The 25,216-nt window shown below is 41.0% G+C and overlaps 3 protein-coding genes across 7 annotated transcripts in view; 1 reads left to right on the top strand and 2 right to left on the bottom strand.

Moving 5' to 3' along the window:
• Positions 1-19,646, bottom strand: part of MEI1 (meiotic double-stranded break formation protein 1) — a 42,089-nt gene extending 22,443 nt beyond the window's left edge. For 2 of the 3 annotated variants that reach the window (XR_013231319.1, XM_077339357.1), the window contains exons 1-9: positions 19,363-19,529; positions 18,071-18,194; positions 16,124-16,174; positions 13,294-13,367; positions 11,886-11,991; positions 6,447-6,650; positions 5,230-5,360; positions 3,440-3,554; positions 873-989 (exon numbers count right to left, since the gene is read on the bottom strand). Coding sequence is in view for 2 of the 3 variants with exons in the window: in XM_077339357.1 (XP_077195472.1) it covers positions 873-989; positions 3,440-3,554; positions 5,230-5,360; positions 6,447-6,650; positions 11,886-11,991; positions 13,294-13,367; positions 16,124-16,174; positions 18,071-18,194; positions 19,363-19,497 (1,057 nt within the window). In the remaining variant the exon portion in view is untranslated. Of the gene's footprint in view, positions 1-872; positions 990-3,439; positions 3,555-5,229; positions 5,361-6,446; positions 6,651-11,885; positions 11,992-13,293; positions 13,368-16,123; positions 16,175-18,070; positions 18,195-19,362 lie in introns of all 3 variants that reach the window. The other variant, XM_077339359.1, reaches the window with a different exon arrangement.
• Positions 19,647-20,519: 873 nt separating this feature from the next.
• SNU13 (small nuclear ribonucleoprotein 13) lies at positions 20,520-23,830 on the top strand. Its single transcript, XM_077339365.1, has 3 exons — positions 20,520-20,697; positions 21,717-21,837; positions 23,068-23,830. The coding sequence occupies exons 1-3, from the start codon at positions 20,695-20,697 to the stop codon at positions 23,328-23,330; spliced, it is 387 nt and encodes a 128-aa protein (XP_077195480.1). The 5' UTR covers positions 20,520-20,694; the 3' UTR covers positions 23,331-23,830.
• An 801-nt stretch (positions 23,831-24,631) lies between these two features.
• The window catches only part of XRCC6 (X-ray repair cross complementing 6), a 43,760-nt gene continuing 43,175 nt past the window's right edge, over positions 24,632-25,216 (bottom strand). For all 3 annotated transcript variants that reach the window (XM_077339362.1, XM_077339361.1, XM_077339360.1), the window contains one exon: positions 24,632-25,003. In XM_077339362.1, the coding sequence (XP_077195477.1) occupies positions 24,804-25,003 (200 nt within the window). In that variant the 3' untranslated portion in view covers positions 24,632-24,803. The remainder of the gene's footprint in view (positions 25,004-25,216) is intronic.

The following is a 25,216-nucleotide window of genomic DNA, read 5'->3' on the forward strand; positions in this document are numbered from 1 at the left end:
AAACATGGCAAAATGCAGAGTATGAGATTCAGATAACTGGTAAATAACTCATAGGAAAGAGATAGCTGGGAAAAGTTGAGAAACTTATGTGCTACGCAACAGTGATACTAGTCCCATCACACCTCCCCCTAACAAAGCCCACCAGCATTAAGCATTGGCAAAGTTATTTATACAAATAAAAAGAGGTGAAGTGAGATGTTTAGCCTACTGCTCAAATTCAGTACTTTGAATGCTGCTTGAAAAAACAATCGCCCTGACCTAGGCTAGCTGGATCTTCTCAGATCTTGGACCTGTTAGTATTTGGATGGGGGACCACCAAGGAATACCAGGGTCCCTAGACAGGGACAGGCAATGGCAAACCACCTCTGAATATCTCTTGAAAACCCCATGAGTGATCACTATAAACTGCTTATGACTTGACAGCAAAGAGAAAAAAGAAACAAATCAGTGCCAACTGAAGTCCTAACTTTTCAAACGGTGGTTTAAACAATAGTTATTAGGGCATAGTTGTCAAGCAACAGACAAGTGTCCAGTGGGGGAAAAATATTTACACTAAATTAATGTCTCACTAAAAGACATCTTCAAATTAACAATTCTCACTAAAAGTGTTCTTCAGCCACTCTTCCATATTTTGCACAAGTACAGAACAGAAACAGTGTTAAATGCACTTGTATAAAAAGACTGAATCAACAGAAGGATTTACAAATACATTACAAACTTCCAGGGCTTCATATGTGATTTTGGCCCAAGTCATTACAATGCAAGGATACTATTTTTTTTTTTGTATAATCCCAATACTCCAACATACAAACATGAAAGTCAAATGATATCACAGCAGCAATCCTGTTAGAGTCCAGGGAGTTGTAATATACCATAGACAGTGTGGCACTTGGAAAAGAAAAGATGTTCCTCAGTCAGAAGTAGCAAGCAGCAATAAATTGACCAGATGAGAATTTCACTTGTACAGAACAGACATTCAAACAGGAACTCTGTAAGGAAGCATAACAATACATTCATCCTTGCAGCAGCTGAATACAACAAAATGGCTCTCAGAGGAAGAAAAAAACACACAAAAAGGAGTTAAATGTTAATTTAAAGCTCTGCAGCATACCTTGGAACTACCAAGCTTTGAAGGGATGCCCAGAAAAGCTTTGTAAATTCCAGGAAAAACTTTCCACTCTGGTTGCATAATATAATCTACATAGTTTAAGAAGAGACAATGGGAGCCAGAAACTGATGTTGGAGACATGGAAGATTTTGCAGAGCTCTGCCAACTCAAAAACAAATGGAACAATGCACATCACTTGGCAGTGGCCACTTTCTAAATGCGAAAGTTGTGGCTCAATCCTATTTCTAATATGGAAGTTCTACCGTAATATATAAATAGAAGGGAGGTGGTTACAAGGAGAGATGGAAACACTGAAGCATGTATGGTGATGTGAAGAATTGAAATTAAATCCTTTGGGAGGGGGAACTAAGAAAATATACCCTAAATAACCAAAACAATTGATTAAAGTAAATGTAACTGCATAGGATTTAAGTAAAATATCTTCATAATTATACTAGGATCGCATTCATGTGAAGATTTTGCTCCATTTTGACATTGATACTGGAGTGGTGATTATTTTAGCATCCACACAATATTGTTCTCTATTTAGTCACTTTATAGGATTTCCCCTGCTTTGTACTTCTGTCTTTCCAAAACCAGATTTGATACACATTAGTGCAGGAACCATCCACACCAGCAACATTTTCCTCCTCCCAGTCTCCCCTGCTGCCATTCCCCTCCCATCCCGCACTACCAGAGAGCTTTTTCAATCATCCTGCTGTATTCATTGTGCTGCTACCAAGCTGCTCTGCTATGAAGCTAATGAAAGTGGGTTGAGACAGGGATGCAAGAGCTTTTTTCTGGCCAACATAATGTATTTTGAGCACATGGGGCAGAGTGGGGGAATGCAGCATAAAATGAGACAGCTACAATCCTGAGATAGGAGTATCTCAGGATTGTAGCTAAGTATATGGCCCCAGGGCTTAGGATGCCATTCAATAAACTCTCTAGGTCCGTTTACGCACTGGAGGTTTCATGCCGGGCTGCAGGCTGGAGTTTTAGTTGTGGCAGGATGCCCCACCTCTTCCTGCACCCACATGGGGGAGCATTTGGCTTGGTGCACCTCATCCGCCCCTATGGGAGCTGGGGCAGTACAGTTTCCAGTGCATAAACGGTCTATATGCCACAGTGTACAGTATACCTAATTTCTAAGTAATAATACTAGAGGAGTAGCTATGTCTGTCTATTGCAACACAAATTTAAAAATGGTTTATTATGGCATTGTTTTAAAGGTACTACAATGCTCATTCCCAGAGTATTACTCATACAACAAAATAACTGCTACAGCTATTATAAATGTAGCTTCTTTGTTAGTATGTCACCAAGGCATCCTTCAGAGTAGCATTAGCCAGCTGCCTGGAAGCAGTGACGAGATGGCTCAAGCAGAGTCATCTGAAGCTCAATCCTTCAAAGACGGAGGTCCTGCGGCTGGGTAGAAAGGGACCATGTGAGGAAGTGCGCCGGCCTACCCTGGATAGTGTGCAGCTCTCTACGGCTCACTCCGCCAGGAATCTGGGCGTAATTCTGGATGCTTCCCTCACAATGGAAACCCAGGTTGCAAAGGTTGCACGGCTGGCATTTTACCGCCAAGCTACTAGCGCCCTACCTGGCCCCGGAACACCTAGCCACAGTGATCCATGTGACAGTCACCTCTAGACTGGACTTCTGTAACTCGCTCTATGCAGGCCTACCTTTAGCACTGACCCGGAAACTACAGATGGTCCAAAATGCAGTGGCCAGGATCCTCACAACACCGTGGAGGTCCCACATCCGGCCCATTCTCCACCAACTGCAGTTGAATTCCAGATCAGACTAAAAGTCAGGGCCCAGTGTACCTAAGGGACCGCGTCCCTGCCTATGCCCCTCAACGAGCTCTACGCTCCGCCACCACCAACCGGCTAATAGTCCCTGGCCCTAAAGAAGCCCGCCTGGCCTCGACCAGGGCCAGAGCATTCTCTGTTCTGGCCCCCACCTGGTGGAATGAGCTCCTGGAGATCAGCGCCCTGATGGAGCTTAAATAGTTCCGCAAGGGCTGCAAAAAGGAGCTCATCCGCCAGGCATTTGGTTGAGACCAGGCATAACCAACAGCGACCGAAGGGCCCCTGCTCCCCTCACTTCCAGAACTCCATCAGAGCTCTGAACCTATTTGAACTGTTGCATTGTTTACATTGTTACCACTATCAGTTATTAGTATTATTGTTATGGTTATTCATGTGTTATGGATTGTTTCATGTATTGTTCATAGGTTCCATGTAAACCACCCTGAGCCTCCGGGGAGGGTGGCATAGAAATAAAATAAATAAATAGCCATCTGGCTAATTTTTGTGTTACCTGGAACATCTGCATGGATAAAGGCAGGGGCATATTTTGCTGGGGAATGCACCAACACAGCAGCAATACATTGTGCACTTGCTACCTGTAAGAGTTCATCTCTTGATAACAACAGCTGTGAAGAATATCAGAAATGAGATTAAATTACCATTATGGCACTGAATTACTGCACCCAATTTCAGTATGAAATGGCTTGTGCTGAACAAATGAAATTTAAAATTTAAAATAAAAAGAAACATATTTGTCAAATAGCTTAGAACTTCTTTTAAAGACTGTTTCAAGAAATGCGCTGAACCATACCAATACTCAAGTCCTGGTATTGTGGAGCAAAGAGAGAATTCTCTTTTCCATTTCCACCACTCTATTTAAACATCAATGGTATTTCCCATCAGTTGTTTGTTTGTTTTAGTGAAACACAGTTTTGATAGTAGGGCATGTGGATACAGCCAGTTTGGTGTAGTGGTTTGGAGCATGGACTTCTAATCTGACGAGCCAGGTTCGATTCCGCACTCCCCCACATGCATCCAGCTGGGTGACCTTGGGCTCGCCACGATGCTGATAAAGCTGTTCTGACTGAGCAGTGATATCAGCGCAAGCGGCATATAAGAACTACTACCACTACCATTACCTCTTCTTCTTCTTCTTCTATTTCTGCCCATTCCCAAACTGATTGCTGCCAAAGTGCACTTCTGAAGCCTGCTGCAGATTCCACCTCAGTGACATTTGCAAATTTTACCATCTTACTTTCATCTACAATTCCAGATCATATAGTACTAATACAGATCCCTAGAAGACCGCAGTGCTCTCCCCCCTGTATTGTGAGAACTTTCAATGTACTCCTGTTCTCTGTTTCATCTTGCTTAACCAGTTATTAATCCATGAGAAAATCCACCATCCTACCTGGCCAGTGTTAGGAGTCAAAGAATATAGGATCAAGACTGGTCTGTCTCACTCTATCATGGCCTATTGCCAGTCAGTGAAGATGTTTTTGTTTGGTTAGTTCTCACTGTGTTTATGTGTTTTGTTTAATTGTTTTAAATATTTTATGTGTGTTTGTGTTTTAAACACCAGTTTTAATGTATTACTGACACACTTGCCACTTTGGGGCCCCTAATTTGGTCCAAAAGGGAACCTAGAAATGTTTTAAGTAATTAAGTGCCTGCCAACTCACCTTTATCCATTGCCCTTTGCCAAAGTTATGCTGATTCTTCCTCAGTAAGGCTTGTTCCTCTGTATGTTTAAGAATTCTGTCTCTAATAATGGCTTCCACCAATTCATCTGGATCAGACATCAGGTGATATAAATTTCTAATCCCCCCTTTAAAAACAGTGTTATGTTTGCTATTTTCCAATCCTCTGATAAAGAGGCCAGTTTTTATGATACTGCATATTATTATTAGGATATCAACAACCTCTCATCTGAGTTAAGAAAATCTGAGTGTATGCTATCTGTACTTAGTTGCTTGTTACTTTTTAATGTTTATTATTATTTCAACACTGTACAGGGAAAATAACTTTAAATTAATAAATGAAGCAATGTATTTAAAAATCAAATCACATCTTCATACTCAGTGATCAGAGAAAGCATATGATACTATCTGTAACTAGTAAAAAGCATTCCCAGTCTTTAAAAGGCTTTTAATTTCTTCTGGGGCACAAGGTATTTATTAATTTCATTTAAGAATTTAGAAGTTCAGTATTCAGCATGATAACTCAAAATATAAACTAGTACGACAACTGAATATTATCAAGTACATGTTAGGAAACCAAGTAATTGTTTGTAGCAATTACCTTCTTGAGCATTAAAGGTAATAGACTCTCTCTCTCAAACAACTCTGGGCTTGCAGAATCTGTTCCTTTCCCTGAATTACCCATAGTAACTGAAACAAAGTGGTCATATTTCAACAGCTGATTTAACAAACCTGCAACAAAGAGAAAGAAAATGAGGAACTGTAACAGACACAGATTATAAAACGTTTAAGTACCATATCATTGCATTCTAAAATGTCTATATGATTCTTTGGTAGTTATCTACCAGCCTGATTGTTACTATTTGGATAATATAATATTAATAAAAACAGACTGTTTCGGATATTCAGGAAGAGCAACAAAAAGACTTAAAGACATATATTTCTCTTGGTCTTCAAAAGACTGCTAAAATTACCTGGAACTGGTGAGTAACTACTATAGCGTTTTCTCAAATTTCCAAATGGTGACACTTTTAGGCTAGGGATGCAGCTCTACAAAATTCTATGCACATTTAACTGGAAGTAAGTCTCATTGAACTTAGTGGGACATCCTTCCAAACAGACATTGGGCTATAAGGCAGGCTAAACTATGGCACCCATCTAAAAATTAAAAAGTGATATAACAGATGCAGTTCCAGTTCATTCCAACATTTAAGGTGGAGCGGCAGCTGGGTCTTCCCAGGGCACTGAGGCACTAAGTACCGTCCTGGGAAAAGACAGCATCCCATCCAAACATATGCCATTCTGAAACCATCAACAGAACATTAGCAGCAAAGGAGCACTTGGCTTCTCCCTGTTTGACTCTCCTTAAAGGAGTATACTTAACAAGCAGTACTTATTAAGCAGCTAAAGCAGCAAGATTTGCTCTTACCCCATTCATCTGGATGAAAGCACAAGCAGTTGCACTACCATACATACTGGAATGGCCACAATCATACATCCCAGCAAACTAAAATTAATAAGCCATGTATTAAGCTTGCTTGGAGAATCCAAGATTAGGATCAACAAACCACAGTTCATAGGCAGCTTACATTCAGGTATCATACCACAGTGAAATCAAACCAAGATATATATAGTTTAGAGCTACATTTGAATGCAATTTATAATACACATTTTTTTAAGATGGTGCTTTTTCAGTTTTTATACTAAATTTACAAAAACTCAGTAAAGGCAGATTCCAAAATAATAGATTTCTTTACATAATGCTTGTAAAAATACCCAAAGCCCTTCCCTTTGTATTATTCTGACTGGGCATATTACCCATGCAGTTAAGTTGCAGTTCCCTGGTCTGTGCATTCTTCAAAGTAGTCAGAAAGAGATCACACAGCCTCTCTGTGAAATGTACATACAGTCTCTCTACAGCATTAGGGGCAGAGCACAACTTGCCATAAAGGTAACATACAGCAGCCTTTATTTTCTCATTGGGATACATCAAACATGTAGCCAGATGCTCTAACATGCTACCTGCACGGGGAATAGAAAAGGCAAGTGTTAAAACAGAACACTAATAACCGTCTAAGAACCTAATGAAGTCAAGCCTCCAAAGGCACCATTCAAGAAGGGCAAAAGGGAAAATCTCCAGCACCCATCCCATAGTTCAGATGATGTATATAACTTAGAATCTTCTATATCCCTAGACACTTACTGGCTCTATAATAACTTCTTGTTATTCAATAAATACACATGTATAGGTATTAAAGAACTGCTCTGATGTTACATTTTATTACTTATTAACATTTTGTTATCCTACTTTTGTACACAAGTAGCCCACCTAAAGAGCCTTATGATCACACTGAAATTTTAAAAATCAGATAAAACAAAGGTAAAGATCTAAAATGACATAAAAACACAAACCACAAGTTTAACATTATTCAGTCTAGGCTCAGTCACAATCCTGAAGGACTATTAAGAGATACAGTAAATATTAAGATATACAGAAATAGGAATGCAGTTTCATTTTGTGTTAGTCCAGTCTTCTCAGATTTCAGATGCTATGTAGAGTTGATCCCTGCTAGTATTCAGATGGGAGACCATCAGGGAGTCCAGGGTCACTACAGAGATAGGCAATGACAAATCACCTTTTTTCATCTCTTTACACACACACACACATATATTGTAATGATTAACAGATATGAAAATAATCACAGCACAGGATCATAGAATTGGCTCTGTCTCACACATTTTGTTAGATTGCCCCTTATATGAGCAGTGTCGGGATGACAGCTTTGTTGCTTTGCTGGGAAACAAGCCTTCTGTAAGTAAATCTATGACCTTGCAATCTCTGCTCTCTGACAAAGACCCAGAGGTAACCATTTTAGTTGCCAGAGTTTTAACTAAGATGCTTTTATAATATGCTGCCTACTTTGTATTTTATCTTTTATAGTTTATTTAATCATTTTAAGATCTGTTTGGTTATGTAACCCCATGGCCTATTTTATTATTTTGTTGAAATTTTAAACCCTATTTTTATATGTCTTATACATATTTTATGCCAATAAAAGGTTACTGACTAACTGACTGACTGATTGAATTGGAAGGTGACATACAGGCATCTATTCCAACCCCTTGTTAAATGCAGGATCAGCCTAAAGCATCCATAAGAAGTATCTGTCCAGCTGCTGCTTAAAGACCACAAGTGAGAGGGAGCTCACTTCCTCCTTAGGCAGCTGATTCGACTGAACTACTCTGTGAAAAAAAAATTCCTGGAATCTAGCCAGTACCATTCTACAAGTAATTTAAACCCATTACTGTGGGTCCTATTGTCTACACTGCTTTATAAATATATATTTTATAAATTTATAATTTACACTGATTTATACATTCTTTTTCATTTGATCAGCTATTGGCTATTATGTTTTCAATGGAGAGACTTCAGTTTCTTGTTTCTTGTTCACAGCATACCAAGCATACAACACACCCTGTTCCCACTGAAGTTAGCAAAGTATTCTACACAGGATTCTAATGAAAAGGCCTTATGATCATGGCCCGAAAGATCATTTTACCTCACCTATCTTTTAAAACAAAACATCCAGTCTGATGAAGAGCTTTGGAGGAGACTTATAACACAGGGGCTTTCTGCACCGGGATCCATGTAGCAAATTGTTTGCTGAACGAAAAATCGTCATTTAAAATAGTGGAATTCGTCGTTATGCATACCTGCCTTTGTAGTGGAATCCAGTTGCATTTCTATCGTTTCCCACAGGCTTCCGGTCTCGGCAAAAATCGCTAGCCAGGAAGCGCTATTGCCAAGCTCGTCCCGCCCCTGGCCGTCAAGCAGCCAATGGGCGGTCGTTAGCATGGTCCCAAACAGCCCCTTTCCCTTTAAGAAAGGTTTTTGTTTTTTTTTAAAAAACACATACGTTGCAACGAATATGCGTTGATTCGTTGCAACGGAGAGACCCATCCAGCTAGCAGGTGGTGTTTGAGCTGCCGTTTCATCGTTGCCACGCTCCCCCTGAGTGAAAAAAAAATCCCCCCCCTCACGGGCGCGATTTTCAGCTGAAAACAGTGTGAAAAATAAAGGGAAAATAAATCAGCAAACGGGCTTCTGTGTTGCTTGTGTTTAGTGACTGTAAACAGAGGGACTGCAGACGGGGAAGCCTCACTGGCTAAACGGAGGCTCGCCGGTGCGTTGATCTCCGCTCGCTCGGAGAAAAAAAAATGGCGATCGCTTCGCCGGAAGATCAGAGGAGAGAGCCAGGGGGAGGGACTTTGTAGAAACCACAACAATGGTAACGCACAGAACTTTCCCGCTAGTGTTGCAGATTGGTTGCAGGAGTGTAGCGCTTTCCGGAGGGGGAATCCACTTTTTGGGATTTCCCTGAAAGCGCTACAACGAAGCGCTTTTTGCAGATCGGTTTCAGGAGTGTTGCAGATTGTCAACGACGTTGTGCATAACGGCAAAACTGTAGCGTTTTCAATTAGTAACCATTGTGCAATTTTGGAGGAGTGCGGAAAGCCCCACAGTGTTCTCTGTTAATTTGGTTGGTCTAAAAGGATTACATAGTTTTTGTTTTCAGAGTTTTCCATAAACACACATAAACACACACCTTTTTTGTTTTACTTTTTCAAGTGTGTTCAAATCTTATCTGTCTCATTCCCACTGACATGGCACCCTTGCTGACCGGTTGATTGTCCTTCACAAGCCTATAGTCTGCTACCCACCATTCCAAAATAGCAAAGATGGAAACTGTTCTCTATGTGCAAGTCATCACCTAATCAGATGACAAATCATCCATTGTTCCCTGGGGTTGGAAATAATGTACTCTTGCTATGCTAAATGTTGCTGCATTTTGTATTACTTTTTACTTGATATTTTAAGGGCGGTGAATTTATTTCATATCATCACATTAAACCTAGGTCACATAATCCTCGTTCATTTGTCAAAAGTGTATCTTTTGGTTCCTTCATATTGCCCATGACCTTAATATATCAATGGGATGGTATTCTCATTTATGGATGTTTTGTTTGACTGCCTTTATTTATTTATTTATTTATTTATTTATACTTATATTTATATACCGCCCTCCCCGAAGGCTCATTGTCTAAAAAAGGACACTCTTATCAGCCAATCCAAAGATTTCAATACACCTAAACATATACATTTTACTGTGGTGATACTGAAAGTACAATAATCTGATGGTTTAGGATTACATTAGAACTGTTAGTCGCAATGGATGAGCTACATATGCTCTAGGAAAGCAGTCAACATCACTGAAATTCTAGTCCTCCAAGCCGAAGACGCTGAATGGTTTAGGCATGATCCAGGAACAAAGAGATATCTACAAATCAAACTTAATCCCTGCTTAGTGACACATGTGACACTAAATTGTACAGAAAGGTTTGCACTGTTCCTTTTGTCATGTTATTCATTTTTTACTTTCTACTTTTTAAAAATGCCATGTAAACTTAGATTTGCTTTCCAAAACAATGTATATTTTACTATATGAATTTAAATATATGTCTTTGTTGTCTATCTGTCACACATTTTGATTATATCTGTCAGGATGCTTGTTTGCTAAAATAGGTGGGCTTTTATGAAAGTACTGAGTAAATGTCTTCAGCAGCTTTTAATAGACAGTTCAAGTCTCTATACCCTTGCCCTCCTATTTAAAATCTCCAGTGAAGAGGGATGATGCATTGTTCATTTTTAGTTTTGAGCCTTAGTTCTGTGGCCTTGGCTGAGTTTAGCAGGGACAGTTTATAAGGCACTTCATGCACTCCAAAGGATGTTTCTCCTTCACAGGCATTAACTACCTCATACTTACTCTTAATTCCTAGATCCTTCCTCTCCACATGTACAAACCCATTTGAAACTCAATACTCCTACCTATTCTCAGTTTACTTTCTTACCTCATACTCCACGCCTGACTTAACTTTCCAGGATTTTCATTTCTTATTCCATTTATGTGTGTCTCTTCCTACATAGTTTGTAGCAAATCCATCTGCTATCCCTCTTCCCCTTGCATAACACACACACAATATGGATAGATTCAAATGAGTAGCCGTGTTGGTCTGAAGTAGCACAAGAAAATCAGAGTCTAGTAGCACCTTTAAGGCCAACAATAAATCTTTGTTGGTCTTAAAGGTGCTACTGGACTCTGATTTTAGTACACACACAATATGTAATGGTATTTTAAAAATCCATATTGTCTCTGATACAATATCTGCCTCTCTGTTCATTTTTGGACATTTGTTTATATCCTGAACTCTCATCTCTGGACCCAGTTTAACACAGATGGAATATCCTCACATTCTGTACAAAATATTTTTTTAATATTGACTTCAACATAAGCTTTCTCCCTCATATACCTAAATCTAAAGAATCTTCTCAATTCATTAAACTAATCACCCAAGAGTCTTCTGAGTTAATTAAACCAGGGGTAGTCAACCTGGCAGGGGCTCATGGGAATTGTAGTCCATTGACATCTGGAGGACCACAGGTTGACTACTCCTGAATTAGACCACCTAGGACTTGCTATTAAACCAGATAATGTTGTAAGCAACTTCTGTTTAGAACCTAACCACTTAATTTCCACTCAGATTTACAAGAGTGATAAAAAAGAACAGTTGGTTTGGTAGTGGATGCTGAGATGAATCAGATGAAAAACAACGAAAATGAAAATTGATTCACGTTACAGAGTCCACCCAGTGTACATATGGCTGCCACAGGAACTTTGGATCAGACATATACTTGGATGTCAGCACTAGGAATTTAATTCTCAGGCATACAGGGGCCTGATTCAGACTGGAACCAAAGTGAATGGTGAGAGACTGCTTCTGCCTTTCCTACGACCATCATTTTCCTGACTGGTAATGGCCCTGGAATGCCACCAGTTATCCCACTGGGAAACCTACTTGTAGGTACAATACATATAAGTTTTCCCAGTAAGGCAAACAATGGCTTCCATTTGAGTTTGGAAAAACAGTGAGTGAGGGGTAAAGCACCCTCTCCTTGTATGTCATCTTTCTGATCCAAATAAAGTCCCGGTCTACATAGGAATTTAACTACCAGCATGGAACTCTAGACACAAGTCTGTTGACAAGCTACATATCTAACATATGGACTTTGTAACATGTGAATTGGCCCCAAAACAATTATAAGAACCTTCAAGGATGGCAGAAAAAACAAGCTCCCTTTCATCTTCACAGATGTTTTAGTACTTTCACTGTATAGTTAAGTTTACTTGAAATACTTACTATGTTCAATTACCAATTCATCAGCAAAAATTGGAATAACATCTGCCAACTTTCCCAGGAGAATTAAAATGGGTAAGCTGCCTCTTGTAGTGGTTACTTTGCATAACTATGAGGAAGAGAAGTGAAAAAAAATCCATCACTAAATAAAAGTAGGAAACACACACCATTCAGCAGGCTAGACTTGTGAAAAGATCATCAAAGTACGGCTTTTTCTTTTGCTGCTCCTACTCAACAAAGATTCTCTGTATTGCTTTCATTGCCACAGTGAACAAGGTATGCACACATTGGTGACAGTCAAACAGAGTTTTTGGCACACTTTTGTCAGCTTTTATGAAATTCCATTTCCCTACATTCTCTCTCTCTCTCTCTCTCTCTCTCTCTCTCTCTCTCTCTCTCTCTCTCTCTCTCTGTTAGGCATATAGTCAGCTCCTATCTCTGTCTCTCCTCTCCTCTCAGTAATTCTTTACCTATTCTTAAATCAGGGTGTGCAACCTTATTGCCTTATTTACTCTGCTAACAAATTCTACCCACCTAAACAGTAATTGACTCTGGGGGAATTGTTCTCTGTAGTCTGGAGATCAATTGAAATTCCAGGAAAACTCCAAACCCAACCTGGAGGTTGGCAACCCAATGCCAACAGAGGATTTTGAGGGCTGATGTCAGGAAAAACAGCGCCTGTATAGGTAGGACCTTTGCAAGGCAAGGAAGTGTCCACCATTCCTTCAAGGTGGCAAGCTAACATGCTTGGGCTTGATGTGTCAAAATAAAGAAGTAACACAGTTTTAAGAAGCTGTATATCGAGGATGGGGAAAAACAAGCAAAAAAAACACTTCAGTTTGGAAGACACAGCAAACAAAACCCTATCTGGGAATAGCCTCTCTCGGAACTATATTTCCTGATGTTTACTATGCTCCTAAATCTGCATGGTGAGGACAATTTCACAGGTAACCTTCCTGACACAGTCCTGATGCAGGATAAGGAATCATCAAACCGGTCCCATGAGTCTAAAGAAATTTTTAAAAGGTTTTTTACTCCTGAGGAAAGGCACCTCTTCTTGTCCTAGCTTTCCAGATCAATGGAGCAGATGCTTCAGAAGAACCCTGGAGAGAATGTATCTGCAGAGAACACCCACTCAGAAACACCAGCCTTCATCAGAGGAACATGCTTCCTGGTATTTTGTTATGGGCCCCAGAACTCCATGAACAGCCATTTTGTGATTTCCCCCCCATAGCAACGATTTTCTGGGGTCTCCCACTCTGCATTCTCAAAATTTAAAAAGCGCCCACAGACTCAACAAGAGTGAGGACCTGATACAGATGTCTCTTTGCCATGATTCTGTATCACTTTTCCCATTCCTCAGTTTTAAATGAAAACACTTTGAAGAGCAGGGGAAATGATTTAAACTAACCTCTTGCTGACACTCTTTCAACAGAAAGTTCAGGTATCCCTCCAACTTCAGCTTCACTACAAGCATTACCAGAACTAAACACAAGAAAAAAGTTTAGTCACATTTCCCCATGTGCTTTTTATGTCACCATGAATATAGCTAGCATCATTATATAAAGTATTCAACTCCCCCCTGCCTCCCTGTGGTCGTTCAGTGCTTAATTTATGCATTATCTATAAAGAATTAGTATGTGAGGGAAAAGAGAAGACGCTTCTTTACCTTCTGGCTTTCCTATTTTTCTCCTGCAATTCAGGAGCTGCATATTAAACACTTTTTATATAATTAATAAGAGAAATTAAATTTATAATGAGGAGTGATATGTTGAATGTATATATAAAATGAAATCAAACAAGGAAGGAGAGAATCTCTCCTTCGTTAAGACACAAGCACAGTAATAAATTCTGCAATTAGCGCATTTCTCATGGAATAACCTTTCAGCCTTTTGATCAGAAAAAAACTGATTTTCTCCTAGATATAACTGGATGATTCATCATCTACTATAAGTTCTCTTCTATATGATTTTGTGCAGACCTACAAAACATAATCCAGGAACCACAAATGAACTCTTTAGGTGTTTTTATGATGCCTCTCTCAGTTCCGCAAAACCAACTGAAATTATTCTTGGCTCATAATTAATGATTGATGATCCCATGCCATCTGTTCCACTGAAAAAGAAGCTCATAGAAAACTGCATTTCCTATGAACTGCTTGGCTTTAAGAAATGTGCAGATGGCTCTTGTGAATATCACAGATAACTTCCTTGGTAATAAACCAGCAAACTTTTGTTTGCTGCTAGAATGGAAATTTATCAGCTTGAATGACCAATATAATTTCTATGTAAAGAAGAATAAAGAATACTGCACGTTAAGGGACATCAAATTGCTTCCAACTTATGGCAACCCTATGAATTACTTCTATTACAGGAATGCTAACATAGCTCTGACGAGCTGGCATGTTGTAGTGGTTAAAGAGCAGCAGGTTTGATTCCCCACTCCTCCACATGCAGCGAGCTGGATGACCTTGGGCTAGTCAGTTCTTCTAGAGCTGTTCTTGCAGAACAGTTCGCTCAGACCCACCATCCTTACAAGGCTTCTCTTGTAGCGAGAGGAAGGGAAAGGTTTTTGTAAGCTGCTTTGAGAAACCTTCCAGTAGTGAAAAGCAGAATATAGAAAACCAGCTCGTTGTCTTCTCTATTTTCAAACATCCATACCTGCAGAGGGTTTTGGCCTTCGTATGTTTCCTGCCCCTCGCCAAAGCTTTCAATGCTAAAAAAATCTAGGTTAGTATTTGAAAAAGTGGGTGTACCGTTTTCTCAGTGCAGAAGACAGAGCTTATGGTTATCTCACTGGCACTATAAGCTCTATTGTATGGATCTTATTTTGACTTTGGCCATCTCCACTCAGATTATTTGATATGAGCCTGAAGGTATTGGAAACTGGGTTTATTCAGCTTCCCCAGAGCATCAGAGTATAAGTGCACTTCCAAGGTTTTCTCCAATCCTCTGATCTTTGTCATCAAAACTGCTTTGCTGCTATACTGACAGCCACAGCACCAATAAGAAAACCACACAAGCCTGTCCCACTCTGGAATCTGCCTTAAGTCATTCATTTGGTTCATTATGCTTTTCATTCAAAATTTATGAGTGTGGAGATCTTCACATTTTAATTTTAACTGATCTATAAGGTTATGGTTGAATATTTCAGAACACAGAGTGCCTTGCTATATCAGCAATGAATACCAGCTGAAGACAACAAACATTCAGTAAAATTTAAAACATCATTTTATGAGACCCTTTTGAAAAAACAAAGAAGCTTTAAAATCATCCCTGGTCAATGCCAAAGCCATGACTGAAAGATGAGGCACACACTCATGAAAATAGCCTGCACAGTTACTTCCAGGGGGAAGCTTATCTATCACTAAGAATGCAGCATGTCTTATAGACATCATCAATCTTCAGAACAACAACTCCAGAATATGTCTCTGCTGCTTCAGTTTTTAAGTGGGCAATCAAACTGCACCAACTTACTCAAGGCCATGAACTGAATCCATCGCTGAGGTAAACTTCCCAATCTTATGGAGATATAGTTATGTCTTATTTGGGAGCTGCAAAATCCTGCCTAGAAATGATACCTTCCCTACTACAGAATTTGCTCTTGTTCTCTTTGTACAAGAGATACAATTTCTCATTCTACTGGAATGCCCTTTATATTCCAAACTAAGATGTCATTTCATTTTACTGTGGTTGGTGAATTTTTACGATTCTATTCCAAGCAGGATGGTCCCCTTCCTACTCTCAGATCAAAATCCTACTATAACTTTGGATGTTGCAAAAGAAAAGTTATTTTGCTTGTCTTTTGGGAAATAGAGATTATAAAGGAAGTTTCAGATTCTTTTATCTCTCAAGGCATTGAGCCATAGTGCTTTTACTGAATAAGGGAAAGAAAATGACAACAAAAGCTGTTGAGGTAAAATAAAAAGATTCCCAACTTCAGCAGACCCATGAATTAGGACCACAATCTAGAACTTTAGAACTCAGTTCAGAGTGTGTGTTATGTGTACTCACTTCCAACCTATAACAACCCTATGAATTAATGACCTCCAAAAGGTCCTCTCATTGACAGCCTTGCTCAGATCTAAGAAACCGAAGGCTTGAAAATAGTCCCTCTTAAGAAAAATTCATATTGGAACCTTTTATATATTTTTGCTACGTAACACTTGGTATGTACTTCAAATTTAATCAGAAATCATTTTCTTTCTGAACACTAATTCTAGCTCAACATTTCCTTCTCACCTTCAATGGATAAATCCAATATATGACTGTCTTCCATACTTCTCAAGATCCCTACAAGACAAATACACACATAAATATCACTTTTCTGCAATCAATATTGAGTCCAAAGAAATAGGAAACTTTCAGCACTGTCTTAGTTCTTCTTTCTGGTAGCCGTGTAATGTGACATGAATGTATATATGGTCAGCAGGCCAAATCACTACAGGAGACAAAATACTCCCTAAACCCAATTCATCTGGTGTTATGGCACACAAAGGTAAACAGACCATGTGCATTGTGTCACAACTGAGAGGCAGTGTGGTGTACTGGTTAAGAATGTCAGACTGATATCTGGGAGACCAGGTTTGAAGCCCCATTCATGCCATGGTAGCTTGGTAGCTTGCTGGGCAAGCTTGGACCAGTCATACTCTCAGCCTAATCTACCTCACAAAGTTGTTGTGAAGATAAAATGGAGGAGAAAACACCATAAGCCAATTTGTGTCTTCACTGGAGAGAAAGGCAGGGTACAAATGAACTCATTCCTAGGTATTGTCACTTCCAGGTTTTTCTCCAAAATGGCATCATACCTTCATTGACATACCCAATCATGATCTCCTGCTAGTTACCAGGGCAGGTTTAGCAACTGTATCCAGAAAAGACATGTGACTGTGTGCTACCTATGAGTAACAGGTACAAAAACCTAGGCATGTCTACAAAGAAGTAAGCCCTACTACCTTTCCCAGATAAGGGTGCATATAGCTGCACCCATGTTCCTACTGACTCAGTTCATAATCTTAGGCACTATACTACTATGGCACAGAGTGAGCACGTAGCAAGCAGGGTTCAGCCGTAGGCACCATGGCGGCTGCCAATACTTTCCCCCATATCCAGAGAGCTCTTCAGAAAATGGATTGTAAGGCACAACGCGTTATTAGCTGCCCTCATTCAAATGAAAAAGTTGTCTATGGCTGCAGTAGCACTCACAACTAAGGATCAGAGGGACTGGTAAGTATTCCTAGCCAGTGTGTGGTTCCTATTCTCTTTCAAGCTTTAAAAAAAACCCCACTGCCTCCCTTCTTGTCCCTGGCTTCCTTTTATTCCCTAAACCTTTCAGCCTCCCCCTCTAGCTTTCCTTCAACCCTCCTGCAATTGGTTTGGAATGCAAGGAGGGAGAAAATTTATTTTGGTTCCACCCCTGGAGCAGCTATTTTGGATTTAGGTCCACCTTCTATTTTGGGATGGCACTCACAACCTGGCAAGGCTGATTCTATCTTGGTGTAGTAACATAACCCAGCTGGCTTTGGTTCAAGTCCCTCCCCAGTAATACACAACCCATGAAGCAAAAAAGCTTTATTCAAGAAAAGCTTTAAAAAAACCAGATCATATAGTTCAGTGGCCATATTAATGCACAAAAATAAAAAAACTAAGATGGCTAACTTAATTCTTGCAGCAGAAATACAGGTTCCTACATCTAAAGCATCATGTTTCAAACAAGTGCTTTCAGTCAACCAGGGTTCAGTAGGTGGAAGACAAAGGATAAGAAAGAATATCCTCTTCTATCATGGTGTATAGGAAACACCAGCATAACTTTCTGGCTTTCCCCAGCCAATTACAGGCCTGTCTTCAAAGTATATTCTGGACATAGCAAGCTCCCCCCTAAATCCACAGCTGAACTATGTGAGCTCCTTAGCCAGTAAAAGGGGGGGGGGGGGGCGCGGTGTAACCTGCTGAAAAGTCAGAGTATAGTAAAATGAGTGTTTAGCTAGAAGTTTTCTCTAAGATGGATTCTCTCTTGACACAACGTCCTCTAAAAAGTCCAAAGGTACCCATACGCTCAAAAAGGTTAAGGATCCCTCCAGTAAAACAGACTAAAAAAGGGAGGAGCTATTTATGCATCCATATCTGAAAAATAATGAACAGTTGGTAGTCTGAAACCTGTGATATTAAGTGGATATGAGGTCCTCTTACCAAAAAGAGTTCCTATGGAATGGACACATACTCTTTCATCTTGAGCAAGCAAAGGAATGACCAGCGCTGCATGTCGAGTCAGAACATCATGGAGGCAGGACAGCACATGATTCTTGCGGACTAACTGAAGATTTGAAAGTTTCATCAGTTGTTTGTTTGGAAAAACAAGTAGAGTGGTACTTAAATTCTGATGCAAAATTTAATGCAGCAAATGATCAAGAATGAGGCCTATGATTAGAATCTTTGCCTTTGGTCTCAATCATTATTTTTAAAATTTTCATCTCAGTCTATTTATAAGTGATTGTTGTATTATAATGCCAGGAGTCATTCCGTAATCTCATTTTTGATCACTGAGGAAGGCCGATGGGCCAAAATGCTTGAGGTCAGGTTCACTATTTTTTTGTCACTGTAAAATTTGATTCATAATGGGGGCTATCAGGACCTATATCTGTTTCTTACTTTGTAATAACTACAAGCTTATTTTTATATTTTTTTCAGTCATTAATGCTTTTAACTTGACTTACACAACTGATTTTGGTAGACCACAAAGTTTCCTTTTTTGCTGACTCTAAGTAAAGGCAAAAATGTATACATTGTGCATTACGACAACCACCCCCAAACTATTTCTCTCTGCCATTAAATATAGCTGTAAATACTGGCAAATGCAGACAAAATTCAAGAACACCTACAGATGTTCCCCCAAAATAACAGGAGTGCTGCTTTAAAAAAAATCAAAACAGGTACAAAGTGCTATATTACCTAAAAGCTCCTATTCGCCATTGTTTCCTCACCTACCAATAAAATGTGCTGACTTTTAAAAACCAAATTCAAGAAAGCGGTATTACCTCAGGATAGATTCAAATGAGTAGCCAACAATGAGTTGGTCTGAAGTAGCACAATAAAATCAGAGTCCAGTAGCACCTTTAAAACCAACAAAGTTTTATTCAAGCTGTGAGCTTTCGCCTCGAAAGTTCACGCCTTGAATAAATCTTTGTTGGTCTTAAAGGTGCTACTGGACTCTGATTTTATTGTATTATCTCAGGGGTATTCCAGATCCCTTCCCTGAATTTTCAACTTGGTTTACCACCCAAACTAAGCAATATGGGAAAATCTGAGAACGTGACCCTGAGGTAACACTCCCCCCCCAGCACCTGAGCGCCATTTCTACTCAGAAGTAAGGCCCATTTTATTCAATGGGCTTACGCCGAGGGAAGCGCTGTTCGAGTACTGCGGCCTCAGCAAGGAGAGAGCCAGCAGGGAAGGGGCGCCAAGCAAGCGAAAGGCGCACACACCGAGGCGCCGTCCTCTCGCAGCGTCTCAAGGGCACACGCCAAACAAAGCGGCGACGGAAGCGACTCCAGCAGCCAGTGAGCATCATGGAGCCCGTGATAACACTGGCAGACGAGAGGCTCGGCGGGCGACTCCATCGCACAGCTTTCTCCCCTCCCGCCCCCCGGAGGCCGGCCACAGCGGGAAGAAAACGGCGGGAAAGCTCTGCGCAGGCGCACTGCCCGGAGACCAAGAAAGGCGCCTCCTGATTGGCAGTGGGGCGTTCCGCGGAAGCCGGAGGGCTTGGCATAAAGCCAAGCGAGAAAGGGTGCGCAGCCCGTGCCTTAACGCCTGCGGGTACTCTAACGAGGCGGTAGACGCGCTGGGATCGGGAGCACGTCCATGGAGTGGTCCTGTGGCGTTTAGGGAGACCGGCTTTTGGAGGCAGAAATGCTATCCCAAATTGTGTATAACAACTACTACTACTTTGTTTTGATATCTCGCTCTTTCCTGATGGTGTACCCTTTGAAATCCATTGGTGCTTACATCTTCAGTTATTTCGGAGTTCAGCCTTTATTTTAAAGGATGATGAGTAGGGGCGCGTCGCGCAGTGTTTAACATTCTCTTTATTTCGCTCTGAAGGGACTCCTGCATGCGCATCCTGCCACGTTTTTGGAAAGGACCGTGTTTACAGACGAGGCACAAGCAGAAACACGGCCACTTGCAGGCAAATGCACTGCTCGTAGGGAAGGCGGCCTGCACCGGCTCCGCCTCCTTCGCGGCCGAAGGGCATAAGAGCCCTAGCGAGGCGGAGTGCCTGAATAAGTGTCACGGGCTGGGCCTTGTGCATTCCGTGGCCTTCTCGCCACAGGGGTTACTATCATTCCTTGGTGTGGGGCGGCTTTTTAAGTCCCTCCCATTGCATTCGGTGGATCTTACACCCAGGCAAATTCGTTGACAGGGCATTACATAGCGTGCGCACAGAACGTCTCCCACAAGCCATTTTCTAAGGCCCGCCGTCGCTCTTCTCTCCGTATTTTTACTTTCGCCCCGCATGTTGATTTTGCGACAGGAGCCTGAACACGCCCAGCCTCGGGAACGTCTCCGCGGTGAATATGGAGGGGGGGGTCCGTGGGGTGCCTTTTCTCGCGCCGCCGGCAGAGGGCGCCATAGTCACTGAGCGCTCGGGTGCTCGCAGGGCCTCTTGGTCCAGGCTGGCCCTTCGCGATCATTTCCTGGGTTAGCTCAGCCTCACATCCGGCGGGAGAGCGTTTTTTGTGACTCGTGCGTTTCCAGGCCGAGAGGGCCGGTCGGCGGAGGAGAGCGTGCACGAGCGCTTGTCTGGCCTTGCAGCCATGGTGAGGGGGCGGCCTCGCTCGCTTTCTGCGCTGGAACTTGGGGGGCTGGAGAGCACGTGGCGGAGAGGCGTCGCGCGGTCGTTGAGTCGGGGCTGGCGCCCACTGAGGCGGGGAGGGATATCGGACGGGGACGGGCTGCAAGTCGAAGAAACAGGCCGGGAGCAAATCTGGGCTTCTCCATCGTGCCTCGCGGGCATTTTTTCGACCCGTTGTACAGTTGAGCACCAGCCCACGTGCTCCGACCATCAGAGCTCCCAGGGTAGACTTCGGTGTTCTTTATTCCGTAGGACACGTTTAGTTCTGTAGCTTTAGTGCCTTGAGGTGTCAGTGCGCGAGTGGTGGACTCTTTTCCCCAGCCCCAGAAATGAAGGAAACATAACAGGAATCCCCCGCCCTCCATTTTTTAAAATTAACTTCCAGATGTTCTTTCCTGCTGTAGCCCCGTTGGAGTGTCAAGCTAGTAATATTAACAATGACTCGTCAGTGATGTTGTGTAGCTATTATTTATGTTTCTGTTATATATATATAGAGAGAGAACAGACTATGGTTGGAGAGAGAACTGGGCAGAATTACCGTGTCTAACTTGGATCTTTTAAAGGATGATTTAAAGCTTTCGATAGGGTAAGAGAGGCTTCAGTTTGAAGTCAAAAGGCAGCATAGTTTTATTTATTCCTTCATTTGATTCATACACTACCCCATCTAGGGGCGGTATAAGTGGAACACCAGAACTAGTACATTTCAAATATGTATAACAATATGAACAGTGGGTGTAATAAGCAAGAATCAGCTTTCCCTAAATGGCAGTAAAAGCAGCTGGGGAGGGTGACTTTTTATACGAAACTGGCAAGGGGTGCAATCTCACTATTGTTCAGTGGCTGTATCTGTTAAAAGCTCACTGGAGTGCATGTAGTTCTGCTGTTAACTGATTCAGGCACAGCCCTGTACCTTCCAGGATTGTAAATATTTACAGGACATTGTAAATATTTACAGGACATTAATTTTTGCCTTTTTTTCTGCAGACTGAGGCAGAAGTAAACCCTAAAGCTTATCCACTAGCTGATGCCCAGCTCACAAAGACACTGCTGGATCTCGTACAGCAATCCTGCAACTACAAACAGTTACGCAAAGGAGCCAATGAAGGTGAGCAGACTGTTTGAACTTCTACAGAGGATTAGTATATGTGTAGAGCCTCTTGTGGCGCAGGGTGGTAAGGCAGCAAAAATGCTGTCTGAAGCTGTCTGCCCATGAGGCTGGGAGTTCAATCCCAGCAGCCAGCTCAAGGTTGACTCAGCCTTCCATCCTTCCGAGGTCGGTAAAATGAGTACCCAGCTTGCTGGGGGGTAAATGGTAATGACTGGGGAAGGCACTGGCAAACCACCCCGTATTGAGTCTGCCAAAAAAACGCTGGAGGGCGTCGCCCCAAGGGTCAGACATGACCCGGTGCTTGCACAGGGGATACCTTTACCTTTTAGCATTTTAAAGGGATTTCATTCTCTTATGGATAGCATAAGTGCTACATTCCTTTGTTGTCTCCTTGCCTAGCAGTGAAAACTGTTACTGCTCCAGATACATTGAGCAGGTGAAGAATCTTTTGCTCCCCTCCTGTTTTATTTCTGCAAGGTCACATTGGAAATAAATGTGTCTGGAAACAGAGTTCTTGGTGTCAAATATCTTCTGGTAGTATCAGAATCTCATTTGTTTTTAAATATAGTAAGAGAATGTTAAGAATTTGGGTTCTTCCCTTACCAGTTTGCATACACACTTGATAGAATTTTGCAGTTAATAGTACATGTTTGTATGTAACCATAACTTGTAAGATATAATCAGTTTTTGACAAATGCCAGAACATTAAATTCCTCCTGTACTTTCTTCAGTGATGTAAGAACAAAAAGGTATTGATGGAACAGATCTGGCAGCATATTAGTTTGTATTTTTCATCAAAAATACAGCTAGTTTGTTCATCAAAATTACAGGCAGTGGGCTGGCCTCTGCTGAAGAAACAATTCCTAGGGAAGATGATGGAAAGAGCTGCCATGAACAAACTGACAGCATTCTGGGAAGAAGCGTCGGTCCTAGACTCAGCCCAATCGGGTTTCCAGACTGGCCTTAGGGTTGATACAACACTGGTCACCTTGATGGATAACATCCGCCATTAGCTGGACAGAGGCGGGTCAGCGCTGCTAATACTAGTTCTTTTCCAACCTGGCTAACATAGGTTAGGATTTGAAGATGTTCATGGCCAGTAATAGTCTATCACGGTACATGAGACCATTTCCATAGGATTGCTAATCTGATAGCACAAAGTATCAGTTATATTTTAGAGGTTTTAAGAAATGAAACTAGTTAATATATGACCCTTCTTTTCTACAGCCACGAAAACTTTGAACAGAGGAATTGCTGAATTCATTGTGATGGCTGCAGATGCTGAGCCCCTGGAGATCATCCTGCATCTTCCACTGTTGTGTGAGGACAAGAATGTGCCCTATGTATTTGTGCGCTCCAGGCAGGCTCTGGGCCGGGCATGTGGTGTTTCTCGCCCCGTAATTGCCTGTTCCATTACCATCAAAGAAGGTTCACAACTGAAGCCTCAGATTCAATCTGTCCAACAAGCCATTGAGAGACTATTAGTCTGAATTTGTTTGGTTGCCCCATACTAAACTAGAATAACTCAAGGAAAGATGATGTATCATTATTTTTTGTTTGTCTCATTATTTGTACAGTATTGACTTCTATATGATTTCAATTGTTTACCAGCTTGGCCACTTCCTTCTGCTTGCTTCACAATACTTGCTCTTCAAGATGGTAATCTTGTCATGTTAAGGGGTTGTATTTCTGATGAACCATTCTCTCCAAGTAGGATTTAAGTAGCCTAATTTTTTTTGTAATAAGTCGATTTACAGAATGATTTTTTGCTAGAAGATTAGGGTTCCAGGCAACAAATCATGTGCCGGATCTGTCCATTACTCAAGTGCATGAGAAAACTGCTCTCAAATCACTTGCTTTTACAGAGGTTCAAAATGAAAGCTTAGCTGGTTAAAATTTAATACATGTGCACTCTTAGAAGGTAGATAAAAAACTTGTATTACCACAGGGTTTAACATGTTTTTAAAAATAAATATTACAGTTCAATGTATATATGTTGTAATTGTCTTTGTTAGCTAATACCATTGCAGCATATAGAGGGTATGACAAGTAATAATCACAGCTGCTATTGATTAGGTTAACTCAAAAGGTGTAGTCTTCAAAAAGTCGAGTCCTATTTTCATAGTCTTGGGAAACATGTATTCAGAAGAATGATTTAATTGTCCATATAGTGACCGAAATCAAATTGACATCTTGTTCCAAGAAATAAGCTTTGCGTATTGTTGCTCTGGAGTTTGGTGACCTGGCTGCTCTTTGCACTCCAGCAAGCTTTCACCTTGGTGGGGCTTTATAACTCAGCGCTCCAAATTTTCTGAAATCAGACTGGTTTGTTTATAGTTTTTTAAACATTTCCTGTAATTCCAGCAATGCTTTAGTTTGCAGTAAACAAGTGTACTGCAGTCTGACCAAAAATAATGGCAATAAATGCCTCTTGGTTTGCATTATGCTGCCTGCTTGTACAGTAAGGCTGTGGCTTATTTAAATTCTCTTTCCCAGCCAAAAGCACAATATATGTTGGAGTGTTAAGGTTGGGTTTTCTGTTCTGAATCCTAAAAACTTAAGTACCTTACTTTCAGGAACTGTGTATAACTATTTTATGAGTTAATATATTGTTTGAATGGCAGGATATAATTGACTTGCCTCTCTTACATTCAGCAATGTTAATAACTATTACAATTAAATGGAAGGTTAGATACAATTGTTTGGGACTTAGCATGTAGTCTGACTTCTATGCTATACATTATCTTGTTTTAAGTACCATACTGCAACAGCAGGAATAGGCCAAACAGCATTACAAAACTTACCAATTTATTCAGTCACAAAAGGCATATAAATGAACATTTTAAGACTAGTCAGAACTGGATTTTTCTGCCACATGAATACAAGTTGACAATTAGATATTTAATTGCCTTCTGTTATAGATTGGGTAAAGAAGCAATATGTTTCTCAATAGGCTGCAGCTCCTAGTGGCTACTGAAATGTTGAGTAATTACGTCTAGAAGTTCTTGCTTCTTCCCACCTCCCTTCAGCCCATAAATCTTGCATACATCCTTCAGAAGTGGGACAGTGAGCTTCCCCAAAGTGCCTTTTCTAACATGATTCTTCAGCTCCTCTTCAGAGATTTCTATCTTGGCTTTCTTTTCCAATTGTTCTGAGCTGTCTCCTGTTAGAAGAATATTGAGATCCATGTTTTATGAACAGTTTATCCAACAATATGTTCCTTTGCAAAATATCCTGCATAGATAAGTTACAAAATGTCTTTCTAGGCACTGTTTATTCATAGTGATGATGATGATACCTAACTAGTTAAGTGCTTCAGTAGATACTAAATATTTCAATCATTTCTGGTAAGGCAGACAGAATCAGGGCCATGGTA

The sequence above is a fragment of the Paroedura picta genome, chromosome 5 (assembly GCF_049243985.1).
Source record: "Paroedura picta isolate Pp20150507F chromosome 5, Ppicta_v3.0, whole genome shotgun sequence".
Lineage (NCBI taxonomy): Eukaryota > Metazoa > Chordata > Lepidosauria > Squamata > Gekkonidae > Paroedura > Paroedura picta.